This window comes from Zophobas morio, unplaced genomic scaffold, assembly GCF_036711695.1.
Source record: "Zophobas morio isolate AGI-343-1 ecotype UQ-CSIRO unplaced genomic scaffold, CSIRO_AGI_Zmor_V1 ptg000657l, whole genome shotgun sequence".
NCBI classification, from domain to species: Eukaryota; Metazoa; Arthropoda; class Insecta; order Coleoptera; family Tenebrionidae; genus Zophobas; species Zophobas morio.
Genome location: NW_026972760.1, coordinates 125,123 through 137,052, shown reverse-complemented (window position 1 = coordinate 137,052; position 11,930 = coordinate 125,123). Strand labels below are relative to the sequence as shown.

Sequence of the window (11,930 nt, the reverse complement as noted above, 5' to 3'; positions counted from 1 at the left end):
ATTTAGTTAAAAAAAATATATTATGTATTATAATAAAACAATGAAAAGTACTGGTTTGTGCGCCCTTCCAAACTAATATTGCTACTACTGCTAATAATAAAATTATTAAAAGTGAGGTAATAATCTTAAAAATATTTTATTATTTAGGGATGGTGTTTTCCTCTTCTGCTTCATTTTTACCTAATTCTTCTATAAGAAGGACTAATTCTCAAATTTTTTACTCCGATCAGCGGTACTTATTATTATTATAAAATCCGTTTTTCCTCCAAATAGTTTTTTTTTGAAAATATACCTTTTTGTCTTTATTTTTCTTTTACTTTCCTCTAGTAAATGAGCAATTTAAAAACTTTTTACATAGTTATCAATCTCGTACGAATTTAAGCAGCCTTCAAAATTCTATTTCAGGTTTTATACTTAAGTTTTACTTTTTACTAACACTTTAGAATTTTTATAAATATTTAATAATAGATGGCTCCGTGGGTCAAACCGTTATAAATATTTCTCCTCTTCGTTCATCCTCTCGTTTGGATTTCGAGTTTACTTTTTTTATGCTTAATGTCCTTTTTTTTTTTACTTTAAGAAAGTAAAACCATCAGCGCTTGGCTAATTTTTGAAGTTTTACATATATTTTTATTATTCAATTCACATTAATATTTTATGAAAAAAACTTCATTTGTAAACGTTAACTCATATATATACATAAAAAAACACCCAAAAGTCTAATTTTTATTTCGTTTACTTTTTAATAAAAAATTATTGCTCTTTTCTAAATTTTTTAAACTTTTACTATTTTTTTGAAAAATATTATAATTTTTACTTCTTTACATTTTTATAAATATTATATAGAAATTATTTTACTTTTTTCTAATGGATTCAACAACTTAGATTCAAAAATCGCTCTGCAATTTCCAAAATTAAAAATTTTATATTTCTAAAAAATAAAAAGGGACGAATAGTTTTGCTTTTCCTGCTGGTCGGTGCGGTCGTAATTTTTGTAAACTTTTACTACCGGATTTTGGATCTTTCCGCTGTACATTAATTTTTATAAATTTTTAATTTTTTTATATATTCTCTAATAAACTATTTTTCTTGTTTAATTATTATTATACTATTATTATTATTATTAATTTCTCTATATATTGAAAATATAGAAGAAAAAAATGCAGTATGGTTTAGTAATTGATGCAGGAAGTAGCGGCAGTAGAATCTTTATATATTATTGGGTTAGTACGTTAACTATAATAATAAATAATAAATTTAATAATAATAATTAGAAGAAAAAAAATTTTTTTTTGTTAGTTTTTAATGTAATAAATATATAACTATTGATAAATAAAAGTTGTACAAGTTGTTCATAACGTGTATATATAATAATAATAAATAAATAAATAAATAAAAATAATACAATTTTAAAGCCTTCCCAATCTCGAAAGAAAGGAGAACTTAATCGTTTTTTTCCTGCTTTGGATTCTCTAGGAAATTCACTCTCATTAAAACTATCGCCAGGTCTTCCTTTTATATAATTATAATAATAATTTTAGTAATAATAATAATTAATAAAATATTTTATTAAGGTCTTTCAGCCTTTGCAGATAATCCTCAAGAAGCATCGGCGCAAGTTTTAAAGTTACTTAATTATGCTGTCCAGCATTTACCAGCGGAGCCTTATAACTTAACGTTTGTACTATAATAGATAATAATGATACATAACGATTAATAATAATAAGAAATATGATAATAATGGTAATAATAATAGTAGTAATAATAATAATAATAATTAAAGGCCTTTATATATTCTGGCGACGGCTGGTATGCGCTTATTGCCGACTGCTCAACAAGAAATTATTTTTTCGGTGTTGAATATTTTCATTAAAAATATTGGAAATATTTTGTTTAATTCTTTTTTATAACAGTTAATTAAAATATTTTTGAACTTATTATAGTTTTATTATGTATTTGTTTTTATTGGTGAATAGGAAGTAAATTTTTTTTATTGATTGGTTAAACTTTATTTAAATAAAACTTGTGAAAGCACGCCTTTTTGAAAAGTTAGTATCATTTATTTTTACAAATAAAAATACAAATATTAAATATATTTTTTTAAATTTGTATATAAAAACTTTTTAATAAGTAAAAAATATATAATTAGGATTTATAAATAAAATATTAAAAATATTTAGAAAAACTTTCAATATAAATTTATTTACTTAATAAATATTAATGAATACTAAATGAAACGGAAATAATAATTATTATATAAATTTTGAAAATTAACACCGATAGAAAAGGAAAAATTATTAATAATTTATTAATGAACAATATTATTGGGTTTAACTCTAATAAATCACGTGATACACCACGTGGTAGACATAACATGTCATTATATCATATACTGCCGCGAGCCTGTGTGGTTAGCTGCACTTGTTTAAAACACGTGCTTTTTACCATGTGCCGACACCACTTGTCGCAAGCGCGCTTATAAAAAAATGGTTTAAAGTTTTATAATAAACTTTTTATGGACTTTGTAATACTCAATTTTTATTATTTTTAAATATTATAAAAATTAAAATTTTTTTAACATTATTTTATAGAAAAGTATTAATTTTAAAAGTATAAGAAATTATATAAACAATTAAAAAATAAATGAAAAAAATAGTAAATACTATAAAAACTATAGAAAAATATGTTTCGTAAAACTAGAAAAATCATACCTTACTTGATTGCTATTAATATCATTATAATTATTATTTTTGCATTTTTTTAATATTTTCATTATATTTTTTGGAGTAAAGTCGGAGCGTTCCTAACTGCCAATCCGCGTAGTTCTTTTGCTTAAGCTTTGGTTCTTTACTAACGGGTAGTAAAGAAATAGATATTTTCATTATTTTATTTGTAATGCTTTGCACTACGTTCGAGAAAGTTTTGCTTCCATCAAGCGCACGTGTGCTATTCATAACATACTCATAAGCTTCTATAAATGAAATTTTTTATTCGTGCGTTTTTTAACTTTCAAAACTCATTAATTTTTAATTTTTTCTAAAGTACCACTAATTCCCTCTTCAATTTTCTTAAGGATTTAAATATTTTTATAGTGAATATAAGTAATTTAATAAGAAAAGGTAAACTTTAATATTTTTTTAATACTAATAAATAGTAACTAGAAGTTATTTTTTATTAAATAAAGCTTTTATTATTTGCTTAACATTTATTGGTTATTTATGTCATTTCCTATTGGTTATAATGGGTTTAATTAAAAAAATTATTAATTCATTATTATTAGGAAAAATAATATTTTTTGACTATTTTTTTTATAATATTTATAATGTGTCTAATTTTACTTTCATATAATTTTACAAGTTGATTAAATTTTTTAATTATCACTTTTCACTAAATTCTCGATACAATTCTTCACTTTTAATGTAAAACTTCTATAAAATTTATATTAGCAGATGACTTTTTAATAATTATTAATGATTTTATAAGTTGTTTGATTTTTATAAATACTTATTTTATTGGGTTACTTTTTTTTATTGGATATAATAAGTACAATGCTATAATTATAGTTTGTTTTAAGCATTTTAATTGGGTTAATTTATATCATTTTTGTTATTGTTTTTATGACGCTTTTTATATACTTTTTCTTTTGCCATAATGTTTATTTATTTGACAAATTTTGTATAATTATTTACTTTTTGTGAAATATGAATTGTTGCCTTTCATTATATTTCATGAAGTTAATTTTTGCTTTTAAGTCATTTTTAATTGGTTATGGCAACTTATTTATTATCAAAATAAAATTTTTATAACAAAATATCTTATTGAAGTATTTTTTCTTTACTTTTACGGGTTTCATTTATTCAGGAAATGATTGGTAAATATTATTGGCATCTAAAATTAAATTTTTGATCGGTATAAAAAAATTTAGTATATTTTATGACTTAAATTATTTTAGTGAAATTTTTACTACTACTTTTACAGCTTAAATAAATTTTATATAATAATTTATTATATAGTTTGTGGGTGTGCTATTTGATTGGGTATGGCACCTCGTTATTTTTATTCATTGTATGTTTTAAACCACGTTTTATTGATTATTACAAACTTTACTATAATAGTTTATATAAAATAAATTTTTACTGCATTTCTTTTTTATTTATATTTCTTTATCTTATTAAGTTAAAAAAATAGTCAAAAAGGAATTTTTATAATATTAATAATAACATAAATTTTCATAATAATTAGTGAATGGTAAACTCAGACTAATTATATTAATAGTAATTAACTATTGAAATGTTAAGTTTAATAAATTTTATATTAAACATTTTACCTTGTTTTAAAAACACCCCCATTTGGGGGTTCACTATTTTTTTAATTCATTATTTATTTTTTTAGGAAATAGTTTTAAGAGTTACTCAAAAGTTTAGTTTTCAGTTCTCTAAGAACCATATAACAGTGATTTCTGGAAAAATGGAAGGTTATTTTTTTATTGTCATAATAAATAATAAAGAGAAAAATTTATAAAATTTGTTAAACAAACAATAGTTCTATTATTAAAATATTGTTGTGCGTTTAGTTACTTTTATAGATTTTTAAGAAGTTAATTTATATATATAAAATTAAGAAAATTTTAAAATCTATTTAAACTATTATTTTTTTTTAAAAGTTCTACTATTAAAAATAAGAAAAAATAATATAATAATTTATTATTAAAACTTTTAAATAAATAATATATACTGTATATTTAGTATTTAACTCGATAATAATTATAAAAAGTTGTGTTGTTAGTTATTCTTTTCTAATAAATAAAAAAAATATTTATAGGGAAAGTATTAAAAGTATTTATGTAAGTACTATAAAAAGTATAATTAATAAATGATAAACTTTTATAATGATTTTCTGTTACTTTTATTATATTTTTAAAAAAAACTACTATTATAAAAAAACTATAATAATTACTTAAAAAACTACTTTTTTTATTTTTGTAAAAATAATCATAATTTTTAAGTGTTAAATTATTTTGTCTTCGCAATAATTATAAGTAAATAATATGTACTATAAAATATTTTAATAATTTTTTTTAAGTTTTTTAAAGTAAAATAAAAATAATAATTTATAAAAATTGTTTAATATAATATTTATAATAATAATTATACAGAAAGTTTCGTAATAATAATTTGAAAAAAATATGAAACTTTTTAGGTAGCTTGTAAGCCAATCAGGGGCAACTTTTAAATATTCAATAGTATAAGAGTGGTACAAGATCAGTTATTTTAGTGTACACGCATTTATATGAACGTGAGAGCCCACGTGACAAAGTTCTAGTCGTTTGGTGCTACTTTTCTGTGGTGAGTCTAAAACTTTAGCTGTTTTAATTTAAAAGTATTATATATATATTATAAGAAAAACATAACAAATAACTGAGACAATAAATAAGATAAAGAAATAAAAAAATTGAAAAAAAACTAGAGCTAAAAAAATATATATTTTTATGAGTATTAATAAGTATAAAAAAGAAATAAAACTTGTGGAAAATTTTATTTAAAAAGTTATAATATATTTTTTTCAGGCGTATTTTCTTGGATCACTGTAAACTATTTGCTTGGAAAGTTCGACTCTTTGGACGAACAGCCGCCCCGTACGGATGGCATCATCGATATGGGTGGAGGTTTCTTCTGTCCCTTATTTCTTTTAGCCAATTACTGTTAAGCAAAAAGATTAATAACCGATTAGTAACGATATTTTTGCAGTTGCTCAGCGTGTGCCATCCTTTAATTCTTTTATCCAATAACTTTTTTAAATTTTTTTAACCTCGGTAACGTTATTTTGCAGAGTACACCTCACTTTTAAGTCAATCACTTTTTAAAAAATTTCTAATAAACATTTAATAACGTTTTTTGTAGTAGACCAAATTTGTTTATTACTTTATTGTATTACAAATTTTTACTTTTTATATACTATAACCGATACTATTATATTTATATTTATTTTTATCAATAACAGTTTTATGACGATTTTTTTCTTTTTATTATTAGTATTTTATTATTATTATTGTTATATATATATTATTACTTATGATTATTATTAATATTTAACATTAAATATAAATATTTTTTACTTATTATTATCATACTTAATTTACTTTATAACCTTTAATTCTTAAAACTTCATTATAATTATTTTTTATTTTTATTATTATATTATAATTATTTAAGTTATATATATTTAAATATAAATTTTACTTTTTTATCAAAATAAAATTTTACTTTAATATTATTTATTTAGACTTTATTATATTTATCTTTACTTTTTATTATATTTATATTCAAATTTTTATTATATATTTATTTATAATTTAAATTTAATAAATATTTTATTTATTAGATTTATATTTTCTTTGTATCACTTTATTAAATATAATTATTGATACTTTTTATTATTATTTATATTTATAATAAATATTGTCTATATGTTATTTTTATTTTTTCTTATTTTACTATTATTTATAATTAATATATATGTATTTATATATATATTTGACTTTTTTATTAATATTAAATTTTCATTTTTATTATATAAAATTTATTATAATTTTTTTTACTTTTATTTTTTTTTTATAGTACACTAAATATTTAGTTTATTATTATTTATATAAAGTTTATAATATTTATTTATACTTTTTATTAGTATTTTCTATTATAATAAATATTTGCTTTAGTAATGATTATTATTTTTAAAAGTTTATCATATTTCTATATACTTTTATTATTTCCTATTATAGTAAATATTTTATAAATTATTATTAGTGTATAATTTTTATTTATACTTTTTGTTATTATTTTCTGTTATAATAATATTGTCTTTAATTATTATTATTATTTAAAGTTCATAATATTTATTATACATTTTATTAATGATTTCTATTATAATAAATATTTACTTTAATATTATTTACTCAAGGTTTATTATTTTTTCTCTATGCTTTTTGTTATTATTTTCTATTATAATGTTCTTTATATATTTTTATTATTAAAAGTTTATAATATTTATACTTATTATTATTATCTCTATTCTTTGTCATTATATATTAAGCTGTCTTTTAAAAAACCTTAATGAGTAGCAACTAATTTAAAATTTGTTTTTCTAATAATTATTTACTGGTTTACTACATTTCATTTACTATTATAATTCCAGTATTATTTATATATTAATTTATATTTACTATATTTTTCCTTTTTATTAATAAAATTTTAATATTTCTTCTAACAGCGTCCGCTCAAATTGCTTTTGAAGTTCCTCAACCGCTTCAAAATTCAGAAGTTATTATTAATAATTTTACTTTTCTATATAATTTTTGCAATAAAAGTTTTTTTACTTAATTTTTATTAGTTTAAATAATTCTTCTAAATTTTTTAAAAATTTTATAGTTTAATATTTTTAATAATCTTACTTTTTATTTTATCTTCTCATAAAACGTTATCGATTTCAAGTTTTTTATTATTATTATTCGTTATTATTAGTTTTCGTAATTTTCTTTAAAGATAAGTTAAAAATGTTAAATAAAAATTTTTTTAAAAACCTTTATACATTTTAGTTTTTTTTTTAATTATTTCATTTCTTTAATAAAAAATAATAATAAAAAAATAAAAATAGTTCATGAGTTAAATATTTTTTAGCGTTTATGTTAATTCCTTTTTTTTTATATGGATTTTAATTTTTCTATTATTACTTTTAATTTTATTCTTTTTTTTAATGATTTTTTATCTTTTCATTAAAATAAACTTATTATAAAAGTATCGATATATATGTAAACAAAAAAGGGACTCAAACAATATTTTTTTTTAATAAATTAAATATATTAACGTTTTCAATATCTTATGAGTTAACTCTTTTCTTTTATTACCTCTTTTATTATTCTTTATACTTATTTTTTATTTCATTATTAGTTTCTCAATCGTTCATTTTTTTTATAACGCTTCACCCTCTTTTTTGCTATATTATATTTTCTTATTAAAACTATATTTATTTTTATTTTAATTTTTCTTATTAGTCGCTTTTTAAAATTCTTTTTTAATAAAACTTAAAAATATATTAATTAATATTTTTTTTGAAGTTATTAAGTTTTAAATTTTATTATAATTATTAATTTTTATAAATTTTTTTATATAAAACTTTTATTGATTATATTACTTTTTTACTATTAAAGAAGCTGACGAATCACATTGTTGAACTAGACTTCAGCAGAATAGAAAAAATAAAGGAAACTTCGCTAAATAGAAAAAAGTAACTATTTCATAATTTTTGTTAGGTTTTGCTCCAACCAATCACAAGATCAATAATTATTAGGTGGAACCAATCTTCAGTCTGTATAACTTTTTTTTCTGCTTATTTTTTTTAGGTATCATGTCTTTTCTTTTTCGTTCTTAGGATTCGGGGCTAACGAGGTTGAAAAATATTATTATGAAAAACTTTTTACTTATAGAAGTATTTATTATTATTATTATTATTATTATTATTATTATTATTATTATTATTAGACTCTTCCGTTATTCTGGATAACTGCACTCCTTTAGGATTTCAAAAAAAACTTTATTTAAATAAAACGCCAATCACTATTAGTGGTGACCAAGAATTATATGAATTTTAGCCAATCAAATTTTATATAGAAAATTAATTAACCAATATAATTTTAGGAAATGGCGATTTTGATTTATGCAAGAAAGCAATAATGCCTTTCTTAAATATGACTGAGGATTGCCTTTCATTGATTGATTGTTATATTTATCTTATTATTAATATTATTATTGTTATTATTGTTATTATTGTTATTTAAGGCACTCTAAACGGTATTACTCTTCTTCCGTTGCCCTACAAAACCATGACCTTCTGGGGCTTGGCAGAGTACTGGTACACTACGGCGGATGTTTTTCGTTTCGGTTTGTATTATTTATATTATTATTAAAAATAATAAAAGTCTAAATGTTTTAATATAATAAACTTTTTTTTTTTTCTGAATTTTATTTTATTCCAAGAATCAATATTTGTTTTTATGGTAAACATTTATTATCATTCTTATTATTACTTTTATTATTCTAGACGGAAACTATTCAAGAGAGTCGTTTGATACTATTGCGAAGGATTTTTGCCAAACAAAGTGGTCTATTTTGAAAAATAACTTTGAAAAAGGTTTTGCTGTATAAAAAGGTAGTACAGTATTATTATTATAGTTATTATATATATATAACAGGGATGTACCCACTTTCCTCAGAAAGAAGATTGCAGTCGCAATGCTTTAAGGCGAGTTGGATGAGTAATATACTCCAGTTCGGCCATAAGTATATAATAATAATAATAATAATAATAATAATAATAATAATAATAATAATAATAATAATAATATAGTTATAATAGCTACAATAATTAATAAGTAAAGTAATAACAATAAATAAATTTATATCAATTTTTTTAAAATTAATTTTAAAAATGAAAATCAATAAAAGGCTGACCAGCCAGGAAAACTTCCGTCCAGTCGGAAGTATAAGCGGCGTTGAAGTCCAATGGGCTCTCGGAGCAATCATTTATTATACTCATTTTTACTAGGAAAAAATAAAATAATTTCTGCATTTTCTTTAATTTTGGTAAATTTTTAAAATTGCCACATTTTTAGTAAAACGAAATTATTTATATTTATATTATTTTTTATTTAATTATAATAAACGCTTGTAAAAAGTCTTGCTGAGTTCTTTTTTACTTGGTAATAATTTGGGAAATGTATATTTAACTTTATTTTAAATTATTAAATTTTATAAAAATTAACTTATTTACTACCAGTTAACGCTTCTTATATTCGAATAAAAATAAAATTTAATAGTAAAAGTAAAGAAATAAGTTAAAGCAAGAAAGAACGATAAAAAATTGTAAATTATCTATTTAAAAAAAAATATACATAATGGAAAATAGCATAACAAATTTTTATATTATTAAAAAATTGTTTACCATTAAAAAATATTATAAAGTCAATATTAAATTTTATTATAATAAAAAGTTATTAAAAAAAAAAAGGAGATTTAGCCATTAATATTATAGTATAGATATTATTTTTGAAGTTGACTATAACAAAAAAAAAAGCAGAATAAGATTACGGCCTAAGAGATCTTTTTTGAGTATAACCTATAAAAATTAATTAACCGGGTTTAAATATTTTAAACAAATAATAAAAAATTCTCAGGAAAGCAAGATTTTATTATAATATACTGTAATTAAATAAAAACAGCAGTATAATTCTATTAAAAAAATCATTTTTACCGAAGAAAAATATATTATAAAGTAAACATTTAAATTTTTAGCAATTTAAGAAAGACTTTCCCAAAAAGAGAGAATTGTAATTAGGTATAACCGAAAAAAAATACAATTTAAAGATGGCTTAAATTTAAAAATTAAAAAAGGTTCCTTAGGAAAGTTAAAATTGTAGGTTTTATAATAAACTGTAATATTAAAAACAGCATAATATAATTATGGTCAAAAGGGTATTTAGCTATAACTAATACAAAATATATTAAATATTAGAAAAAGGGGAGCAATAAAATCGTGAGTACACGTAAAATAATAAAAGGCGCTAAGACAAGCTTTCAGTTTAATTATGCACTCTTTAAGATGACACATCATTTTTTAAAACATATTAAATATAATTTTTCTGCATATAAGAAAAATAGTAGACCACTTCTAATCAAAAATCCTTCCTTTGCGCAGGCATCTTAAATAAATTTTTTTTTACTATGTTACTTTATATCTTTATTTTAAGTAGTGATTTTTATGAGTTACGTAAGTGTTTAAATGTGTATTATTTTAATAAAATAGGATCAAAGTATTGCAATAAAGATTAACTTGTAGATAACTGAGTGAGTGTTGAGTAGAAACTCTCGTGACTACGGGGAGAGTGTAAACAACTTTTTTCTTACTACTAAATAAAATGCGCATCATAACTTAGAGCTAGATGAAGTAAAGTTTGGTATCTGTAAAACCGTTGCGACGCATGGATACTAAAAGATGTTATATTTTTAGATTTAATCAACACAGTTTCATCTTGTTAGCAATAAATAGAATTAATTTAAAGGCTATAAGATAAATACAAAATACAACACTTAATAATTACTTTGGTAAGAAAAAAACATTAATGCTCATATACAAACCTCAATATACATATAAGTAAACAATGTAAGTGGCAAGAAGAAAAGAAACCGAACGCCTTTGTTTATTTTTATTTTTATTGAGCACTAAATTCCACGGACGAATACCTTTAGCCATCCCCCCAATAAAGTTCATCCGGAGATAAAGTAAACGATATAACACCATCAACAGTAACTTTTTAAAAAATATATATTTCTAAACATTTCAGAAGGTTATTAGTTATATATATTAATTAACAAATACAATATAATCGGCTTTTAAAATACGAAGAATTAAACTATTCAAGTTATATTTAAGAAAATATCCGTCAATAAATATAATTATTAATAACCTTTTGCAAAGGCATATGTATGACGTGAGCGTTTTAATAAAATTTACTCTCCTTTATCTCTTGCCTTTATATACCTTTCATATGGAGCATAACAACTGTCTAGAACGTTTAAGAAACGGCAAAGTCTCGGAAGGGACTGCTGCCATTCAAATTGGGCTCCCACTAGCACAGCTGCTAGGCAGTAATAGCATTTACAGAAAATAATAGAAAAATTTTGAACCAATAACAATAATATTTAAATAAAATATATAATAAAGAAATTAAATTAAATAACAAAATAAAGAGACAGAGAGAGATAATTAGATTAATCGATGTGGGTTTTGTTTATTCTTTAAAGTCTAATATATTATTGAATTATCCAAAATATCTAGCTTCATAAATCATTTTTGACTGGGCATTAAATAGTACTTTTTTG

The 11,930-nt window shown here is 20.5% G+C and overlaps 1 protein-coding gene across 1 annotated transcript; it reads left to right on the top strand.

Moving 5' to 3' along the window:
• The first annotated feature begins 168 nt into the window (after positions 1-168).
• LOC135121668 (nucleoside-diphosphatase mig-23-like) lies at positions 169-9,587 on the top strand. The gene is made up of 19 exons (XM_064045961.1): positions 169-232; positions 359-405; positions 469-535; positions 886-1,030; positions 1,152-1,223; positions 1,416-1,506; positions 1,575-1,677; positions 4,393-4,474; positions 5,567-5,665; positions 7,267-7,316; positions 8,204-8,280; positions 8,344-8,363; positions 8,425-8,481; positions 8,535-8,618; positions 8,691-8,771; positions 8,832-8,933; positions 9,094-9,183; positions 9,245-9,332; positions 9,498-9,587. Coding segments are annotated over exons 8-13 (255 nt in total). The 5' UTR covers positions 169-232; positions 359-405; positions 469-535; positions 886-1,030; positions 1,152-1,223; positions 1,416-1,506; positions 1,575-1,677; positions 4,393-4,467; the 3' UTR covers positions 8,427-8,481; positions 8,535-8,618; positions 8,691-8,771; positions 8,832-8,933; positions 9,094-9,183; positions 9,245-9,332; positions 9,498-9,587.
• Positions 9,588-11,930: the final 2,343 nt, after the last annotated feature.

What these genes read in the sequence shown, in the direction of transcription:
- LOC135121668 (XM_064045961.1), top strand. An exon ending in CATCATCGATATGGGTGGAG is followed by an intron (nt 5,666 to 7,266) that starts GTTTCTTCTGTC and finishes TTCTTCTAACAG; the next exon opens with CGTCCGCTCAAATTGCTTTT. An exon ending in AACCGCTTCAAAATTCAGAA is followed by an intron (nt 7,317 to 8,203) that starts GTTATTATTAAT and finishes TTACTATTAAAG; the next exon opens with AAGCTGACGAATCACATTGT.